General features: G+C 45.8%; 2 protein-coding genes across 2 annotated transcripts in view; one reads left to right on the forward strand and one right to left on the reverse strand.

The window, feature by feature from the left end:
• Positions 1 to 22,476, forward strand: part of prdm6 (PR domain containing 6) — a 192,854-nt gene that overhangs the window by 112,773 nt on the left and 57,605 nt on the right. The gene's annotated exons all lie outside the window — the stretch shown is intronic.
• LOC140359037 (uncharacterized) lies at positions 1,463 to 14,914 on the reverse strand. Its single transcript, XM_072443911.1, has 3 exons — positions 11,789 to 14,914; positions 6,920 to 7,009; positions 1,463 to 4,495 (listed from the first exon to the last, which is right to left on the reverse strand). Exons 1-3 carry the CDS (start codon positions 14,907 to 14,909, stop codon positions 1,653 to 1,655), a joined length of 6,054 nt encoding a protein of 2,017 aa, XP_072300012.1. The 5' UTR covers positions 14,910 to 14,914; the 3' UTR covers positions 1,463 to 1,652.

A 22,476-nucleotide genomic window follows, 5' to 3' on the forward strand; every position in this document is an offset into this window, starting at 1 on the left:
TTCAGGAGGCTCCGCCCAATGGGCTGGACTTACCACAGAATAGTATAAATATCTGAGTTCCAGGTCTAAATTCACTTATTGACAATGAGTCGAAATGTTTCATTTTTCTAAACTGAGTCCAGATGAAACAACTCAAGCTTTTTCTACAGTTCATACTTTAGACTTTACATTTGATACTTTACAGTTCATACTTTATACTTCATACTTTATACTTCATACTTTATACTTTATACTTTATACTTTACAGTTTATACCTTACACTTTATGCTTTATACTTTACACTTTAATGGAAGAAGAACTTCTAAAGAATGCGACAAAGTCTGAAGAATAAAGTCTGGCGGTAATGCAACACTTGGATGCCAACTGCCAATAAACAACAACAACAACAACAAATTTATACTTTACACTTTATACTTTACACTTAAGAAGTAAATATGTTCTATCCAGACGCTTCAGTCACAGATTTACATTTGATCATTTCATATTTTCTTCTTAGTCAAAACGTTGTTTCCGTGTCAAACGTTCTCGTGATTCTTCGTCTGCAACAACTCACATGTAGTACTTAAGGAAAAGAACTCACATGTAGTACTTAAGGAAAAGAACTCACATGTAGTACTTGAGGAAAAGAACTCACATGTAGTACTTGAGGAAAAGAACTCACATGTAGTACTTGAGGAAAAGAACTCACATGTAGTACTTGAGGAAAAGAATGTACGTAAGTAAAAGTATCAGTATAAAAAGCCGGTGTTGGATGTTTGGAATATTTCCTCTGACGTGACGTGTTTGTGACGAAGAAGGAAATTCAAACATGTCGGGAAACGAGCCGAGCTTTTATCAGAAGAATGAGTCACTGTAGGTCATTATGAGCCACAGCGGCCCACAGCGGCTCACAGCGGCCCACAGCGGCCCACAGCGGCTCACAGCGGCTCACAGCGGCTCACAGCGGCTCACAGCGGCTCACAGCGGCTCACAGCGGCCCACAGCGGCCCACAGCGGCTCACAGCGGCTCACAGCGGCTCACAGCGGCCCACAGCGGCCCACAGCGGCTCACAACGGCCCACAGCGGCCCACAGCGGCTCACAGCGGCTCACAGCGGCCCACAGCGGCCCACAGCGGCCCACAGCGGCCCACAGCGGCTCACAGCGGCTCACAGCGGCTCACAGCGGCTCACAGCGGCCCACAGCGGGGCTGAGATTAATATTATGGCTCAAATATTCCACCAGGTTTAATTTTACTTGTATTAATCACTTTGAGGCCTCGTCTGGACCTCAGATGAGGATTGTGTTTTGTTTTCTGTTATTGCAGAAATAATTCATACTTTCAATTCTTTACATGTATTTATTTGAGCATCAGTTAAAAACATATACATATTGTAGTAATGAGATGAAAATGAAAGATATTCACAGATCAAAATGTATTAACATCAGCAAATGTACAACACTTTTTTATTTTTGGATGATCTTTTGTCATAAAAGGGTTGAAATGTACAAAACTGAAACTCCCCAACCACAGAATGTAAATACAAATATAAATACAGTTTGACTATTAGTCCTATACATCTATGGTATATCTCTCTCATTGCTCATGTATTTCACTGCATTAGAATGGCGCACACATTACTGTCCTCCGCGTTCTTCTCTTCGTTCCTGAGGTTACAGAATGGCGCACGCATTGCTGTCCTCCGCGCTCTTCACACTCTGCTGTATCCAGTCGTGGACCTCACCGTCGTGCTGTTTCTGTAGCTCCTCGACTCCTTGCGTCAGGGTCTCTTCGTCGTGAATGGCCTTCAGCCGCCCCAGCGCTCGGATCTCCTGCCGCTGCTTATCTCTCATCGAGTTGTATTCTTTCAGATGCGACTTGCTCCTCTTGAGCTGACTCAGCAGGAAGTCCTCGTTTGCCTTCTGCTTTTGCTTCATCAGCACCAGTTGTTTCTCCAGCTCCGCCTTGTCGTCTTTGACCTCTTTGGTGTACTTCGTCTGGAAGTCATTGCTCTCTTCCGCTTGCTTCCTCGCATCTGCAAAACTCTTCCGATCAATCACTTCCAACTTTTTCCGATAATGCTCCTCGACGACTCGAAACTCTTGCTCCTCTTGCTTGCGTCTGAGTTCGTCCTCACAGATCTTGGCTTGGTAAAGTCTCTTTGCTTCCTCGTATTCACTTTCCAGCGTCACAAATGGCGCGTTGAGCTCCTCGCGCCGTCGCTCTTCCTCGGCTCTCATCGTCAGAACGTCCCGCTGTAGATCCCACGCCGTTTTCTCCTTTTGGATTTCCTCCAGGGCCGACCTCAAGCGCTGCAGCCGTTCGTAAGTCTGTCTTTCGTCTTTGCTTGGACTCAGTAATGACTTGTATCGTTCGTTCCATTTTTGCTGCTGCTTTTCCTCCTCCATTTTTAACATTCTTTCCTCTTCCTCCCTCATCTCTTCAAACTTCTTCCTCTTTTCCCGTTCTAAGGCCATCTTCCTCTGCTTGTCTTGAACCTGTGTGCCTTTTTGTAAAATCTCTTGGTCGATTTTGTTTTTTATCGCTGCAATTCTACTTTTTGTATATTTGACAACTTGTTTGTGCCTTTCCACAATGGCATGTTTCTGATTTTGGATTTCTGGTGCCCTCTGCTGGAGAATTCTTACAGTCTCTTTTTCAATGGCTTTTTCCGCTTCTTGGAAAATCTCAGAAGTGTAAAATCCGCCGCCATTTTGAGCCACCATCTCGTCAATCTTGGCCAATAACTCGTGGACTTGCTTGCGGTTCCCTGTGTCTGCGTTATTAAAGACGTGATACCTATTCCCACATTTTTCTTGCATTTCCAGAGTCTGGCCCCCCTTCAGGTAATCTTCGATGGTCGTGTTTTTGAGATAGTCTCCTTTGGTGAAGAGAAGTATTGTGTATTTGTCCGACTTGTGGCCAAAAAAGCTTTGAATTAGTTGCACAGTCTCTTTTTCCTCTCTTGTGAAGCGCCCGATCTCCAGCACCAGTAGAAACACGTGAGGTCCAGGCGCTAACAGGCTAACACATTTGACCAGTTCTTCTTTGATTTGATCGTTGGATAAAGTCGTGTCAAACAAACCTGGAGTGTCCACGATCACCACTGACCTGCCCTCAATCTGGCCCTCTGCTTTTCTACAGAATCTTGTGACTGACGTCTGAGATAATTTAGCCTCAAACTCAATCCGACCCAAAATGGTGTTGGCGGTAGCGCTTTTTCCAGACCCAGTTTTACCGATCAGAACGATTCGTAATGAATCTTTATGGGGATCATGTTTCATCATGGTATCACAAATCATCAAGGACTCTAGTCCAACTTCAGGCTCTGATTTTCTGTAACTAAGTGATCCGTTCTGGCTCATGTCCTCGACCATCTGGATCACATGTGGCACTTGCTTTTGGTCGGTGATGTTGAATATGACGTAGCGGTTGTTGTAGCTCTCGCACAGCTCTCGCACGTCTTTGTTTCTTCTGATGAAGTTGGACACGGCCAAAGCTCCAGACTCTGAATCCACCGTGAACAGGATCATTTGGAAGGCGTTCATTTTGGAGGTGAACACTCTCCTGATGGCGTCCAGCTCCTGTTTGTCCTCAGGGTTGATTGGACCCACAGGTTGGACCAACACGAAGGCGTGGACGCCCTCTGGGTCGCACAGAGACAGGCACTGCAGACACTCTTGTGCCGCGGTGTCCTTGTTCAGACTGAACAAAGGTGGCAGCTCGATGATAGACATCCTCCATCTGCCAACTCTACCGTCATTCTTTACACACTTTGAAAATTTTGATGGGTTTTGTCTTTGTCCCAAAATAGCTTTAGAAACTGATGCTTTCCATTCGATGAACCCGCCGCACAGCACCAGGTTCAAGGCGACTGTCGGGTAATCGTAGATTGGTTCTGGCATTTCCATCAGCGTTTCTATGCTTTCATATTCACTTTGGTTATCGTCGATCATGTCCTGGACTTTTTCCATGAAACCCCTCAGAACATGACTGTCTAGATCGTCAAAGTCGAGTCTGAGCATTCTCTTGCCGCAGTCCCTTTTGAGGCCGCGGAGGTGCGAGTTCAGGCTCACGTCGCTTTTGGTCACGATCATGATTGAATGTTTGAAGGCGTCGTCTCCGAAACACTCGAGGATGAACTTGAGCTTGTCTCGGTCAGTTCTGGTGAAGTCTGAAGGATCGACGAGCAGCAGGAAGACGTTGGGTTCAGGATGGCACTGAGAGCGCAGACGCTGGACTTCTTCTCTCACTGCGGTGTCGTCGGCGCTGAACAGGTCTGAGGTGTTGTAGACCTTCACCGCGGCGTTCTTCCATTCTCCGCTGAAGACGGCGCTCTCTTTGAACAGTTTTCCATAAGGGACACTCGCCTTCACCGTGAGGAACGTGCCCAGTTTAGCCTTTTCCTCCTGATCCTTTCCGATCATCATCAGTCTCAAGTCGTACGCTGAAACACAGCATTTATTTTGTTTAATAGTTGTGACAAAATGTTTCAAGTCAAATTTCGTACCACAGTCTTATAGTTTAAGAATTTCTATGGCTTGTGTAGACGTGGTCGTGTCTCCAAATGCACTGGCTAAAGTTAAGTTAAGAGTTAGAGTCTGATTTATGAGTTGAAGTGAATGTGATAAAGCATAAATAAAGCACGAAATAAAGCATTAAATAAAGCGTTAAATAAAGCGTTAAATCTGGATAAAGAACAGACACAACTAAATCATGTCTGAAGGAGAAAACGTAATAGTCTAATGAATAAAGGTAAAGGATTAACATGAAACGCTGCTGTAGCGTGCTAACATTAAGGTGCTAACATTAAGGTGCTAGCATTAAGGTGCTAACATTAACGTGCTAACATTAACGTGCTAACATTAAAGTGCTTACATTTAGGTGCTAACATTAAGGTGTTAACATTAATATGCTAACATTAACGTGCTAACATTAACGTGCTTACATTTAGGTGCTAACATTAAGGTGTTAACATTAATATGCTAACATCGTGGATCTATTATAATATCTGGATAGGGCGTGGCTCGCCGCAGCATGTCGCAGACTCCCCCAGTGGCCACTCCATTGGTACTGCAGCCAAAAAAATTGTGCGGCCCAGAAAGCTTTTTTTCCTTAGAGCGCAATGTAACGAAAAACTGCTCGTGTTCGCTGACAGAGCACCCAGAGCACCTACAACACCTACAGCACCTAGAGCACCTACAACACCTACAGCACCTAGAGCACCTACAACACCTACAGCACCCAGAGCACCTACAGCACCTACAGCACCTACAGCCTCTAGAGCACCTACAACACCTACAACACCTACAGCACCTACAGCACCTAGAGCACCTACAGAACCTACAGCACCTACAGCACCTAGAGCACCTACAGTACCTACAACACCTACAACACCTACAACACCTACAGCACCCAGAGCACCTACAGCACCTACAGCACCTACAGCCTCTAGAGCACCTACAACACCTACAACACCTACAGCACCTACAGCACCTAGAGCACCTACAGTACCTACAACACCTACAACACCTACAACACCTACAGCACCTAGAGCACCTACAACACCTACAGCACCTACAACACCTACAGCACCTACAGCACCTAGAGCACCTACAGTACCTACAACACCTACAACACCTACAACACCTACAGCACCCAGAGCACCTACAGCACCTACAGCACCTACAGCCTCTAGAGCACCTACAGCACCTACAGCCTCTAGAGCACCTACAGCACCTAGAGCACCTACAGTACCTACAACACCTACAACACCTACAACACCTACAGCACCTACAACACCTACAACACCTACAGCACCTAGAGCACCTACAACACCTACAGCACCGAGAGCACCTACAACACCTACAGCACCTAAAGCACCTACAGCACCTAGAGCACCTAGAGCACCTACAGCACCTACAGCACCTAGAGCATCTACAGCACCTACAACACCTACAGCACCTAGAGCACCTACAACACCTACAACACCTAGAGCACCTACAGCACCTACAGCCTCTAGAGCACCTACAGCACCTACAACACCTACAGCACCTAGAGCACCTACAGCACCTACAGAACCTACAGCACCTACAGCCTCTAGAGCACCTACAGCACCTACAGCACCTACAGCACCTAGAGCACCTACAGCACCTACAGCACCTACAGCACCTAGAGCACCTAGAGCACCTACAACACCTACAGCACCTACAGCCTCTAGAGCACCTACAACACCTACAACACCTACAGCACCTACAGCCTCTAGAGCACCTACAGCACCTACAGAACCTACAGCACCTACAGCACCTAGAGCACCTACAGCACCTAGAGCACCTACAACACCTACAACACCTACAGCACCTAGAGCACCTACAGCACCTACAGCACATAGAGCACCTACAGCACCTACAGAACCTACAGCACCTACAGCCTCTAGATCACCTACAACACCTACAGCACCTACAGCACCTAGAGCACCTACAGCACCTACAGAACCTACAGCACCTACAGCCTCTAGAGCACCTACAGCACCTACAGAACCTACAGCACCTACAGCACCTAGAGCACCTACAGCACCTAGAGCACCTACAACACCTACAACACCTACAGCACCTAGAGCACCTACAGCACCTACAGAACCTACAGCACCTACAGCCTCTAGAGCACCTACAGCACCTACAGAACCTACAGCACCTACAGCCTCTAGAGCACCTACAGCACCTACAGAACCTACAGCACCTACAGCCTCTAGAGCACCTACAGCACCTACAGCACCTACAACACCTACAACACCTACAGCACCTAGAGCACCTAGAGCTTTCAAAAATTTCGGATATAGCGGCTATTCTTACCTCTAGCCCGCCGTTCTAGCGCTTCAGTGTGCTAACGTTCCTTACCAAACATCGCCTTCGCCATCGTGGGTCACCTTAGGGCGGGTCACCTGAGGGCGTGTCACCTGAGGGCGGGTCACCTGAGGGCGTGTCACCTGAGGGCGTGTCACCTGAGGGCGTGTCACCTGAGGGCGTGTCACCTGAACACAAGTGTTCCAATAAGTTTAATCAGCAGAATAACTTAATGATGATGAACCCGTTAAACCTGCTCTTGTGCTGCAGACGCAGGTTTATTTATCCATTTATTAAATGAGAAAAGCACTAAATATGTACGAGAGATTCAGAGAGAAAAGAACTGAATAATTTATCTTCTAAAAACACATAAAGTACAACAGATGAAATGCAGAATAAAAAGGTTTACAGTAAATCCAAGTGTATTATATTTAGGTTTAAGTTTGTGGTCAAATAGAGACCAGGCAGTTTCACTAAATAAACTATAAGACATCATCTCTAAACGCTCTTATTGTAACAGTTTAAGATCGAATCATCTGTTTACAACTACTTCCACGTCCAAGTACTACTAAGTCCATAAAGTTAAAATGATTATTTCAGAAACAACTAAAGGGGAAACTTTAACCATCGACACTTCTTTGTTAATCATTTGTAATCATCAGAAGAGTCGTAATAAACACACAATGAAATCATTATCTGTAAAATCTGAAGTACAAATCTGAAGTACAAATCTAAAGTACAAATCTGAAGTACAAATCTGAAGTACAAATCTAAAGTACAAATCTAAAGTACAAATCTGTAAGTACTCACAGATTGCAGTGTCTTCCATTCACGGCTGTAAAGTTTGAGACAGGAACATTCACCGTGTTTGAGAAGCAGGTTTGACTCCGCTCATGAGCGCTGACTCCGCCCATCAGCGCTGACTCCGCCCATCAGCGCTGACTCCGCCCATCAGCGCTGACTCTGCAGATATTCAGTTCTGGAGAATTCCCACATTCCTCTTCCCGGCACAGCTTTAGAACCGGCTCGACTGGTCACGGCTCTTTAAGGTCTTCTAAGGTTCAAAACTGTTTAGAAACTGATGGTTAAACAAAAATAAAAACTTGTTTAATACTGACAATAAGAATGATACTAAAATATAGCTGCAAGCGGCGATGATCGGCCCTCGCCACGCCGCCGCTGCCACGCCGCCGCTGCCACGCCCCAATTTTCCTTTTATTACACCTACTGCTGAATCCATGATGCTTACATTCAAAAGGGGAAAGTTTGCGGCTCCGCCGCACAAAGTCTGTGGCTCTTAGAATAAACATTTTGATAGATTTTGATGGTCGACTCATGAAGACGAGTCTCACCAAATTGTAGGTTAATTGGGCTGACGCCCTTAGAGGAGTTTGTAAAAGTATAAAATGTAAACATGTTCACATTTCAGAGATCTGGCAATTTTCCCATTGGAATAACATGGGAGGTTTCTGTCATCGCTATGGCTACATCGTAACAAATATGACATGGGTCTTGTTGACATTTTTGATCGGGATGCCAAAATGGAATTTTGTGCCAAATTTTGTAAAATTTTGAAAAACTAAACATTTTACCCTTGATATAAAATTGTATTTTACTCTGTAGGGGGCACTGTCATGCCAAATTAATTAATTTAACTTTAAGTAGGTTCAGGGCAAAAAGTAATTCAAACTGATTCAAATTTGACGCAATTCGGACTTTATCTGCGGCAGCAAATTTAAAATTTGGACATTTCTGAAATTCAAGCTACAGTTTGTGGCTTCGCCGCTCAGAGACCGTGAAAGATAATAAAGATAATAATTTGGATAACTTTTGATATCCCACTCGTCAACACCGTTTTCACAAAATTTCAGCTGTTTCGGGCAAACTGTCTGGGAGGAGTTTGCAAAAGTACGACATATGGAAAAACTCCTGAGTCATGCTTAACACATTTTTATCCAATATGGCCGACATTTGGTTGGGCAGAAAGCATTGCCATAATAATATGTTTTACTTCTCTTGTCACCATCTACCTCTGCGCCAAATTTCATGATTCTACGATCAGATTTTTTTGGGGTCATTTCCTATCTCTCAATGCATTTTTTGCACATTTGGGGGCGCTGACGCGCCAATTTTTTTTTTTCATTTTAGAAAAAGGAGATCGCCAGAATGTAGAAAGGCACGATTTTTAGATGTCTGCAAATTTGTGTGACTTTTCGTCAATGTTCACTGGGTGAAAAATCGGCGGGTTGGCGCTCGCGCTTTCCTACCTCATGGTGTGGGACCCTGGTCACTGACGGGTACTTTCGTTAATTTTGAGTGGGCTCCGCCCACTTTGTGTTTTTGGCCCTCTATACAGTAATAATGTTACATTTTTGCATTACATGTTTATATGAACGGAACATGCAAGAGATGGAAGGTGTTCGTGAGCTGCTTAGAACAAACGAGCGCTGGATTAGATGATCATAACACAATTTCCAACAAACGGAAATATAATATGACATGAATTTTATTTTTCATTTATACAACAAAAGGCATTAAAACACAAACAGACAAAAAGAGAAATCCAGCTTTTTACAAAGTCCCACGTTTCTTCAAACACATTTATGTTTTATAATGGAGTGTAAGTGTAAGCATTTTCTAGCTTTACTTTAAAACCACAGAAGAGATACAGAAGTATTAATATAAGTATTAACGTAACATAAGTATTAACGTAACATAAGTATTAACGTAACATAAGTATTAACGTAACAAGTATTTTCAAGTTTTTCTGTAAAAATAAGGAAGTATAATAAGCCATTTTTTCTTTAACCAAAAGAACGTTAACAGTGATAAAGTGATAAAATCTCTATTTTGTATTACATTTATGGACAAGATCAAATTTTCACATGATGCCGGTCACATGATGGTGCTGGTCACATGATGCCGGTCACATGATGGTGCTGGTCACATGATGCCGGTCACATGATGGTGCTGGTCACATGATGCCGGTCACATGATGGTGCTGGTCACATGATGCCGGTCACATGATGGTGCTGGTCACATGATGCCGGTCACATGATGGTGCCGGTCACATGATGCCGGTCACATGATGGTGCTGGTCACATGATGCCGGTCACATGATGGTGCCGGTCACATGATGCCGGTCACATGATGGTGCTGGTCACATGATGCCGGTCACATGATGGTGCTGGTCACATGATGCCGGTCACAGGATGGTGCTGGTCACCTGATGGTGCTGGTCACATGATGCCGGTCACATGATGGTGCCGGTCACATGATGCCGGTCACATGATGGTGCTGGTCACATGATGCCGGTCACATGATGGTGCTGGTCACATGATGCCGGTCACATGATGGTGCTGGTCACATGATGCCGGTCACAGGATGGTGCTGGTCACATGATGCCGGTCACATGATGGTGCTGGTCACAGGATGGTGCTGGTCACCTGATGGTGCTGGTCACATGATGCTGGTCACATGATGGTGCTGGTCACATGATGGTGCCGGTCACATGATGCCGGTCACATGATGGTGCCGGTCACATGATGCCTGTCACAGGATGGTGCCGGTCACATGATGCTGGTCACATGATGGTGCTGGTCACATGATGCCGGTCACATGATGGTGCCGGTCACATGATGCCGGTCACATGATGGTGCTGGTCACATGATGCCGGTCACATGATGGTGCCGGTCACATGATGCCGGTCACATGATGGTGCTGGTCACATGATGCCGGTCACATGATGGTGCTGGTCACATGATGCCGGTCACAGGATGGTGCTGGTCACATGATGGTGCTGGTCACCTGATGGTGCTGGTCACATGATGCCGGTCACAGGATGGTGCTGGTCACCTGATGGTGCTGGTCACATGATGCTGGTCACATGATGGTGCTGGTCACATGATGCCTGTCACAGGATGGTGCCGGTCACATGATGCTGGTCACATGATGGTGCTGGTCACCTGATGGTGCTGGTCACATGATGCCAGTCACAGGATGGTGCTGGTCACCTGATGGTGCTGGTCACATGATGCTGGTCACATGATGGTGCTGGTCACATGATGGTGCCGGTCACATGATGCCGGTCACAGGATGGTTCTGGTCACATGATGGTGCCGGTCACATGATGCCGGTCACAGGATGGTGCCGGTCACATGATGCCGGTCACATGATGGTGCTGGTCACATGATGCCGGTCACATGATGGTGCTGGTCACCTGATGGTGCTGGTCACATGATGCCGGTCACAGGATGGTGCAGTCACATGATGGTGCTGGTCACATGATGCCGGTCACATGATGGTGCTGGTCACATGATGCCGGTCACATGATGGTGCCGGTCACATGATGCCGGTCACATGATGGTGCTGGTCACATGATGCCGGTCACAGGATGGTTCTGGTCACATGATGGTGCTGGTCACATGATGGTGCCGGTCACATGATGGTGCTGGTCACATGATGGTGCCGGTCACATGATGCCGGTCACAGGATGGTTCTGGTCACATGACGGTGCCGGTCACATGATGGTGCTGGTCACATGATGGTGCCGGTCACATGATGCCGGTCACAGGATGATGCCGGTCACATGATGGTGCTGGTCACATGATGCTGGTCACATGATGGTGCTGGTCACCTGATGGTGCTGGTCACATGATGCCTGTCACAGGATGGTGCTGGTCACATGATGGTGCTGGTCACATGATGCCGGTCACATGATGGTGCTGGTCACCTGATGGTGCTGGTCACATGATGCCTGTCACAGGATGGTGCCGGTCACATGATGCTGGTCACATGATGGTGCTGGTCACCTGATGGTGCTGGTCACATGATGCCGGTCACAGGATGGTGCCGGTCACATGATGCTGGTCACATGATGGTGCCGGTCACATGATGGTGCCGGTCACATGATGCTGGTCACATGATGGTGCCGGTCACATGATGGTGCCGGTCACATGATGCCGGTCACAGGATGGCGCAGGCCTTGTTGTCCACGCCATTGTCCACTCGGTCCCTGATCCACAGCTGGACCTCCTGCTCGTGTCGCTGCTGCATCTTCTGCTGCTCCACCTGGAGCTCCTGCTCCCTCCACTTATACTTGTTCTGGAGCTGCTTCATCTCCTGCTTCTGCCGCTGCTTCAGCCAGTGGAAGTTCTCTCCGTGCTTCTTGTCTTGAATGACGTACTTGAGCCGGACGTTGTGGTTCATCCTGTCGTTCTCCCTCAGCCGGGCCATCTCCACGTCCCGTTTCCTCAGCTCCTCCACGATGTCCGCCCCGTACTTCTGCTGGAACTCGTTGGACGTCTCGGCTTGTCTCCTGGCCTCGGACTCGTACTCCTGTTTGATCTTCTCCAGCTCCTGTCGATGCTCCTCCAGCAGATGCTCCTCGTGCCGCGCCCTCCCCAGCTCCTCCTCTCGACGTTTCTCCTCCCACCTTTGTCGCTCTCGTACGTAGTTTTGTCGTTCCTCCTCGTACTCTCTCTGCCGTTGTTGTCCTTCTGAGCGCCGGCGTTCCTCGTCCTCGTAGCGTTTGTCCCACCACTCTCGCCGCTGTCTCTCCCACGACTCCATTTCCTTCCGCATTTCGTCCATCGCGACCGACATCATCATCATTTCGGGAAGAGCCGTTTTGCTCCGATCCGAGTTCATCTGTCTCTGGAGGTTTTCCTGCCTCATCTCGAAACGTTTCCTCTGCATTTCCTCCTCCAGCTTCTTCATCTGCTCCTCCTGCTCTTGCTCCTCCTGCTCGCGGCGCCTCCTTTCTTGCTCTCTTCTGCATTTCTCTTCTGTTTCCTTCAGCTTTTCGGACTTCGAGTGAATGCTTTGTTCCCCTAATATCTGTGTTTCTGATCTTTGCTTTTGCACCGTTCTAAGTTGCTGAAAAAGTTTGAGCTCAAGTTCTTTTTCCAGTCTCGTCATCTCTGGCTCTTTTTCTTCTAGTATTTTCTCTGTCTCCTTCTTGATGGCCTTTTCTGCCTCTTCGAACATCTCTGACGTGTAGTGGCCTCCTTCGTTGTCTCTCACCATCGTGTCGATCTTGTGGATCAGTTCTTTGACCTGTTCTCGATTCCCTGGATCGTTGTTGTTGAAAACGTGATATCGTCCTCCACATTCGCTGATCACTCTCTTGACAAAGCTGTCCTCCCCAAGGTAACTCTCAATCGTGGTGTTTGTCAGAGCGTCTCCTTTTGTGAGAAGAACCAGGATGAAGTTCTGAGATTGACTGCCGAAGAAGTCTCTGATCAGCTGAACAGTTTCTTGCTCCTCTTTTGTGAAGCGTCCGATTTGCAGCACCATTAAAAAGGCGTGAGGCCCAGGAGCTAACAGGCTAATGCACTTCACCAGCTCCTGTTGGACCTGAGTGTTTGTTAAAGCTGTGTCGAACAAACCGGGCGTGTCCACTATCTCTATTGGCCGTCCTTCGACTGTTCCTTCTGCTTTTATGCACAACCTGGTCACGGAATTTTGAGCTGTTATGGCTTTGAACTGGTCTCGTCCTAAAATGGTGTTTCCTGTGGCGCTTTTTCCACTGCCCGTCTTCCCGACCATCACCACTCTCAGAGCTTCAGGTCGGGGAACATCATAATAATCTGCACTTTGCGATTGGGCCAGAGGTTCACTTTGACTTGTTTCTTTCTGAGGCATTATTTGGTTTCGTGAGTTCTGACTTAGAAGTCTTCTGGATTTAGTGACGGACTGCGCTCGGGTTAGCATGTTCACGGCAGGTTTGGGGAACATCTCTTTTGTCATGGACTTCCCTCTGCTCATGTTCCCCACCATTCTCAGCAGCTCTGGGACCTGTTTCTTGTCGTTAATGTTCAGTATGAAATAACGTCCAGCACAAGTGCGACACAGAGCTTGTATTTCCGTGTTGTACTGGACGTAGTTTCTGACGGCTGCTGCGGCGCTTTCCGAGTCCACTGTGAACAGGACCAGGGTTAGAGCGTTAACGTGGGGCCCACAGGAGCTTTGGAGAGCGTCAAACTCCAGTTTGTCCTCCATGCTGCTGGGTCCGACCGGCAGGACCAGGGCAAAGGCGTGGACGCCCTCTGGATGACAGGCCGAGACCGACTTGTACGCCTCTTTCTTTGCATCGTCCGTGTCTTTTCCACACAAAGCATTTACGTTCACAAGAGAAACCAGATGATCACAAATATTTCCTTGATGTTTTTGTTTCAAAAACAGATGTTTCTGCTCCAAGATTGAGTTTGCTGCTAACGTTTTCAAATCTTCAAATCTTCCACAGAGTAAAACGTTCAAAGTCGTTCCTGCAGCGGACTCCGGACCCTTCCAAACGTCCCCCAGACTTGGAGACCTGTCCCTCACGGGCTGAACCTTCTGGTCGTCTGTCAGAGTGTTATTCTGTTCAAATATGGAGATACGCTCCAGCAGTTTAGGGTCCACATTGAGCGAGTATTTTGGCATCGGCTCACTAAACCTGCGCTCGCTCTGAGGTGTGTACGGACGGCCCACCTCCTGTGGAGCTCTGACCTGAGGTTGCCGTAGTAACTGTGTCTCGTATGCAGCTTGTACACGTTCAGATCCTGACTGTGGAGACTCTGCAAACTCCGATCTGTGGCTCAGGTACTGTCCATGGTTCTGGTTCACGATGTCTTCAGCTTTCATCATGAACTCCTGAATCTCATGAGCGTGACTCGTGTGAACGTCTAAGACGATGCGGAGCTGCCGCTTATTGCACTTGTCGATGATGTTTTTCACCAGCGTGTTGAAGCTGGAGCTCTCCTTGGTCGTGACAACGATCGAATACTGGAAGGCGTTCTTGTCGAAAAAGCCTAAGGTGTACTGCAGTTTCTCAGAGTCTAACTCGGTGAAGCTGCTCGGGTCCACCAGGAGCAGCAGGACGTTAGGACCCGGAGGACAGCTGGCCACGCACTGCCTGATCTCGTGCTTGATTTTGTCGATGTAAACCTTGTCTCTGGTTTTGAATATGGTGAATGCTCTGCGGTTCCATGAGCCCTGGACGCACTGGGTCAGTCGCGTCGCCGGAGCGGCGTTCGGTCTGGAGCCGCTTCGTCCGGAGATGAAGTCGGCCAAAGTCGTCATGTCTTCAAAGCTTTTCCCGAACATGGCGATCCGGAGCGCGGCGGCTGAAGAGGAAGAACATGAACACGTGTGAAAACCTTCTTCAGGGCACGGTTGCTATGGAGATACTAAACCTTCTTCAGGGCACTGTTGCTATGGAGATACTAACCGTTCTTCAGGGCACTGTTGCTATGGAGATACTAAACCTTCTTCAGGGCACTGTTGCTATGGAGATACTAAACCTTCTTCAGGGCACTGTTGCTATGGAGATACTAAACCTTCTTCAGGGCACTGTTGCTATGGAGATACTAAACCTTCTTCAGGGCACTGTTGCTATGGAGATACTAAACCTTCTTCAGGGCACTGTTGCTATGGAGATACTAAACCTTCTTCAGGGCACTGTTGCTATGGAGATACTAAACCTTCTTCAGGGCACTGTTGCTATGGAGATACTAAACCTTCTTCAGGGCACTGTTGCTATGGAGATACTAACCGTTCTTCAGGGCACTGTTGCTATGGAGATACTAAACCTTCTTCAGGGCACTGTTGCTATGGAGATACTAAACCTTCTTCAGGGCACTGTTGCTATGGAGATACTAAACCTTCTTCAGGGCACTGTTGCTATGGAGATACTAAACCTTCTTCAGGGCACTGTTGCTATGGAGATACTAAACCTTCTTCAGGGCACTGTTGCTATGGAGATAATAAACCTTCTTCAGGGCACTGTTGCTATGGAGATACTAAACCTTCTTCAGGGCACTGTTGCTATGGAGATAATAAACCTTCTTCAGGGCACTGTTGCTATGGAGATACTAAACCTTCTTCAGGGCACTGTTGCTATGGAGATACTAAACCTTCTTCAGGGCACTGTTGCTATGGAGATACTAAACCTTCTTCAGGGCACTGTTGCTATGGAGATAATAAACCTTCTTCAGGGCACTGTTGCTATGGAGATACTAAACCTTCTTCAGGGCACTGTTGCTATGGAGATACTAAACCTTCTTCAGGGCACTGTTGCTATGGAGATACTAAACCTTCTTCAGGGCACTGTTGCTATGGAGATACTAAACCTTCTTCAGGGCACTGTTGCTATGGAGATACTAACCGTTCTTCAGGGCACTGTTGCTATGGAGATACTAAACCTTCTTCAGGGCACTGTTGCTATGGAGATACTAAACCTTCTTCAGGGCACTGTTGCTATGGAGATAATAAACCTTCTTCAGGGCACTGTTGCTATGGAGATACTAAACCTTCTTCAGGGCACTGTTGCTATGGAGATACTAAACCTTCTTCAGGGCACTGTTGCTATGGAGATACTAAACCTTCTTCAGGGCACTGTTGCTATGGAGATAATAAACCTTCTTCAGGGCACTGTTGCTATGGAGATACTAAACCTTCTTCAGGGCACTGTTGCTATGGAGATACTAAACCTTCTTCAGGGCACTGTTGCTATGGAGATACTAAACCTTCTTCAGGGCACTGTTGCTATGGAGATAATAAACCTTCTTCAGGGCACTGTTGCTATGGAGATACTAAACCTTCTTCAGGGCACTGTTGCTATGGAGATACTAAACCTTCTTCAGGGCACTGTTGCTATGGAGATACTAAACCTTCTTCAGGGCACTGTTGCTATGGAGATACTAACCGTTCTTCAGGGCACTGTTGCTATGGAGATAATAAACCTTCTTCAGGGCACTGTTGCTATGGAGATACTAAACCTTCTTCAGGGCACTGTTGCTATGGAGATACTAACCGTTCTTCAGGGCACTGTTGCTATGGAGATACTAAACCTTCTTCAGGGCACTGTTGCTATGGAGATACTAAACCTTCTTCAGGGCACTGTTGCTATGGAGATACTAAACCTTCTTCAGGGCACTGTTGCTATGGAGATACTAAACCTTCTTCAGGGCACTGTTGCTATGGAGATACTAAACCTTCTTCAGGGCACTGTTGCTATGGAGATACTAAACCTTCTTCAGGGCACTGTTGCTATGGAGATACTAAACCTTCTTCAGGGCACTGTTGCTATGGAGATACTAAACCTTCTTCAGGGCACTGTTGCTATGGAGATACTAACCGTTCTTCAGGGCACTGTTGCTATGGAGATACTAAACCTTCTTCAGGGCACTGTTGCTATGGAGATACTAAACCTTCTTCAGGGCACTGTTGCTATGGAGATACTAAACCTTCTTCAGGGCACTGTTGCTATGGAGATACTAAACCTTCTTCAGGGCACTGTTGCTATGGAGATACTAAACCTTCTTCAGGGCACTGTTGCTATGGAGATAATAAACCTTCTTCAGGGCACTGTTGCTATGGAGATACTAAACCTTCTTCAGGGCACTGTTGCTATGGAGATAATAAACCTTCTTCAGGGCACTGTTGCTATGGAGATACTAAACCTTCTTCAGGGCACTGTTGCTATGGAGATACTAAACCTTCTTCAGGGCACTGTTGCTATGGAGATACTAAACCTTCTTCAGGGCACTGTTGCTATGGAGATAATAAACCTTCTTCAGGGCACTGTTGCTATGGAGATACTAAACCTTCTTCAGGGCACTGTTGCTATGGAGATACTAAACCTTCTTCAGGGCACTGTTGCTATGGAGATACTAAACCTTCTTCAGGGCACTGTTGCTATGGAGATACTAAACCTTCTTCAGGGCACTGTTGCTATGGAGATACTAACCGTTCTTCAGGGCACTGTTGCTATGGAGATACTAAACCTTCTTCAGGGCACTGTTGCTATGGAGATACTAAACCTTCTTCAGGGCACTGTTGCTATGGAGATAATAAACCTTCTTCAGGGCACTGTTGCTATGGAGATACTAAACCTTCTTCAGGGCACTGTTGCTATGGAGATACTAAACCTTCTTCAGGGCACTGTTGCTATGGAGATACTAAACCTTCTTCAGGGCACTGTTGCTATGGAGATAATAAACCTTCTTCAGGGCACTGTTGCTATGGAGATACTAAACCTTCTTCAGGGCACTGTTGCTATGGAGATACTAAACCTTCTTCAGGGCACTGTTGCTATGGAGATACTAAACCTTCTTCAGGGCACTGTTGCTATGGAGATAATAAACCTTCTTCAGGGCACTGTTGCTATGGAGATACTAAACCTTCTTCAGGGCACTGTTGCTATGGAGATACTAAACCTTCTTCAGGGCACTGTTGCTATGGAGATACTAAACCTTCTTCAGGGCACTGTTGCTATGGAGATACTAACCGTTCTTCAGGGCACTGTTGCTATGGAGATAATAAACCTTCTTCAGGGCACTGTTGCTATGGCGATACTAAACCTTCTTCAGGGCACTGTTGCTATGGAGATACTAAACCTTCTTCAGGGCACTGTTGCTATGGAGATACTAAACCTTCTTCAGGGCACTGTTGCTATGGAGATAATAAACCTTCTTCAGGGCACTGTTGCTATGGAGATACTAAACCTTCTTCAGGGCACTGTTGCTATGGAGATAATAAACCTTCTTCAGGGCACTGTTGCTATGGAGATACTAAACCTTCTTCAGGGCACTGTTGCTATGGAGATACTAAACCTTCTTCAGGGCACTGTTGCTATGGAGATACTAAACCTTCTTCAGGGCACTGTTGCTATGGAGATAATAAACCTTCTTCAGGGCACTGTTGCTATGGAGATACTAAACCTTCTTCAGGGCACTGTTGCTATGGAGATACTAAACCTTCTTCAGGGCACTGTTGCTATGGAGATACTAAACCTTCTTCAGGGCACTGTTGCTATGGAGATACTAAACCTTCTTCAGGGCACTGTTGCTATGGAGATACTAACCGTTCTTCAGGGCACTGTTGCTATGGAGATACTAAACCTTCTTCAGGGCACTGTTGCTATGGAGATACTAAACCTTCTTCAGGGCACTGTTGCTATGGAGATAATAAACCTTCTTCAGGGCACTGTTGCTATGGAGATACTAAACCTTCTTCAGGGCACTGTTGCTATGGAGATACTAAACCTTCTTCAGGGCACTGTTGCTATGGAGATACTAAACCTTCTTCAGGGCACTGTTGCTATGGAGATAATAAACCTTCTTCAGGGCACTGTTGCTATGGAGATACTAAACCTTCTTCAGGGCACTGTTGCTATGGAGATACTAAACCTTCTTCAGGGCACTGTTGCTATGGAGATACTAAACCTTCTTCAGGGCACTGTTGCTATGGAGATAATAAACCTTCTTCAGGGCACTGTTGCTATGGAGATACTAAACCTTCTTCAGGGCACTGTTGCTATGGAGATACTAAACCTTCTTCAGGGCACTGTTGCTATGGAGATACTAAACCTTCTTCAGGGCACTGTTGCTATGGAGATACTAACCGTTCTTCAGGGCACTGTTGCTATGGAGATAATAAACCTTCTTCAGGGCACTGTTGCTATGGCGATACTAAACCTTCTTCAGGGCACTGTTGCTATGGAGATACTAAACCTTCTTCAGGGCACTGTTGCTATGGAGATACTAAACCTTCTTCAGGGCACTGTTGCTATGGAGATAATAAACCTTCTTCAGGGCACTGTTGCTATGGAGATACTAAACCTTCTTCAGGGCACTGTTGCTATGGAGATACTAAACCTTCTTCAGGGCACTGTTGCTATGGAGATAATAAACCTTCTTCAGGGCACTGTTGCTATGGAGATACTAAACCTTCTTCAGGGCACTGTTGCTATGGAGATAATAAACCTTCTTCAGGGCACTGTTGCTAGCCCTAACCCTGCTCAGAGTAGGATAAAAAAGATGGATTAAGACTCTTGGATGAGTCGAAATGTAGAGTTTTAAAAAACAGATGAAACAACTGAATCTTTTTCTACGATGAAACACAGCGTCATAATCATAAATGTGATTCATATTTAATGATATTTATCATGAAAAACACGAGACGATAAGATAGTTTGTGTTACGTGTCCAGTAACTCACCGTGTGTTCCAGCCATGACCCAATGTAACGTTCTGACCCTCTGATCCTGGAGCCACGAGCTGCAAACACATGTATGACCACATGAGTACGTCTGGACACTTGACCACTGTGTTATTGAAGTATTAGTACGTCTGGACACTTGACCACTGTGTTATTGAAGTATTAGTACGTCTGGACACTTGACCACTGTGTTATTGAAGTATTAGTACGTCTGGACACTTGACCACTGTGTTATTGAAGTATTAGTACGTCTGGACACTTGACCACTGTGTTATTGAAGTATTAGTACGTCTGGACACTTGACCACTGTGTTATTGAAGTATGAGTACGTCTGGACACTTGACCACTGTGTTATTGAAGTATTAGTACGTCTGGACACTTGACCACTGTGTTATTGAAGTATGAGTACGTCTGGACACTTGACCACTGTGTTATTGAAGTATTAGTACGTCTGGACACTTGACCACTGTGTTATTGAAGTATTAGTACGTCTGGACACTTGACCACTGTGTTATTGAAGTATTAGTACGTCTGGACACTTGACCACTGTGTTATTGAAGTATTAGTACGTCTGGACACTTGACCACTGTGTTATTGAAGTATGAGTACGTCTGGACACTTGACCACTGTGTTATTGAAGTATTAGTACGTCTGGACACTTGACCACTGTGTTATTGAAGTATTAGTACGTCTGGACACTTGACCACTGTGTTATTGAAGTATTAGTACGTCTGGACACTTGACCACTGTGTTATTGAAGTATTAGTACGTCTGGACACTTGACCACTGTGTTATTGAAGTATTAGTACGTCTGGACACTTGACCACTGTGTTATTGAAGTATTAGTACGTCTGGACACTTGACCACTGTGTTATTGAAGTATTAGTACGTCTGGACACTTGACCACTGTGTTATTGAAGTATTAGTACGTCTGGACACTTGACCACTGTGTTATTGAAGTATTAGTACGTCTGGACACTTGACCACTGTGTTATTGAAGTATTAGTACGTCTGGACACTTGACCACTGTGTTATTGAAGTATTAGTACGTCTGGACACTTGACCACTGTGTTATTGAAGTATTAGTACGTCTGGACACTTGACCACTGTGTTATTGAAGTATTAGTACGTCTGGACACTTGACCACTGTGTTATTGAAGTATTAGTACGTCTGGACACTTGACCACTGTGTTATTGAAGTATTAGTACGTCTGGACACTTGACCACTGTGTTATTGAAGTATTAGTACGTCTGGACACTTGACCACTGTGTTATTGAAGTATTAGTACGTCTGGACACTTGACCACTGTGTTATTGAAGTATTAGTACGTCTGGACACTTGACCACTGTGTTATTGAAGTATTAGTACGTCTGGACACTTGACCACTGTGTTATTGAAGTATTAGTACGTCTGGACACTTGACCACTGTGTTATTGAAGTATTAGTACGTCTGGACACTTGACCACTGTGTTATTGAAGTATTAGTACGTCTGGACACTTGACCACTGTGTTATTGAAGTATTAGTACGTCTGGACACTTGACCACTGTGTTATTGAAGTATTAGTACGTCTGGACACTTGACCACTGTGTTATTGAAGTATTAGTACGTCTGGACACTTGACCACTGTGTTATTGAAGTATTAGTACGTCTGGACACTTGACCACTGTGTTATTGAAGTATTAGTACGTCTGGACACTTGACCACTGTGTTATTGAAGTATTAGTACGTCTGGACACTTGACCACTGTGTTATTGAAGTATTAGTACGTCTGGACACTTGACCACTGTGTTATTGAAGTATTAGTACGTCTGGACACTTGACCACTGTGTTATTGAAGTATTAGTACGTCTGGACACTTGACCACTGTGTTATTGAAGTATTAGTACGTCTGGACACTTGACCACTGTGTTATTGAAGTATTAGTACGTCTGGACACTTGACCACTGTGTTATTGAAGTATTAGTACGTCTGGACACTTGACCACTGTGTTATTGAAGTATTAGTACGTCTGGACACTTGACCACTGTGTTATTGAAGTATTAGTACGTCTGGACACTTGACCACTGTGTTATTGAAGTATTAGTACGTCTGGACACTTGACCACTGTGTTATTGAAGTATTAGTACGTCTGGACACTTGACCACTGTGTTATTGAAGTATTAGTACGTCTGGACACTTGACCACTGTGTTATTGAAGTATTAGTACGTCTGGACACTTGACCACTGTGTTATTGAAGTATTAGTACGTCTGGACACTTGACCACTGTATTATTGAAGTATTAGTACGTCTGGACACTTGACCACTGTGTTATTGAAGTATTAGTACTTCTGGACACTTGACCACTGTGTTATTGAAGTATGAGTACGTCTGGACACTTGACCACTGTGTTATTGAAGTATTAGTACGTCTGTACACTTGACCACTGTATTATTGAAGTATTAGTACGTCTGGACACTTGACCACTGTATTATTGAAGTATTAGTACGTCTGGACACTTGACCACTGTGTTATTGAAGTATTAGTACTTCTGGACACTTGACCACTGTGTTATTGAAGTATTAGTACGTCTGGACACTTGACCACTGTGTTATTGAAGTATTAGTACGTCTGGACACTTGACCACTGTGTTATTGAAGATTCTTTTCTTCAGGACGGTTAAAACAAAGAG

This window comes from Eucyclogobius newberryi, unplaced genomic scaffold (assembly GCF_026437365.1).
Source record: "Eucyclogobius newberryi isolate DKJ021-1_F unplaced genomic scaffold, fEucNew1.0.hap1 SCAF_134, whole genome shotgun sequence".
Lineage (NCBI taxonomy): Eukaryota > Metazoa > Chordata > Actinopteri > Gobiiformes > Gobiidae > Eucyclogobius > Eucyclogobius newberryi.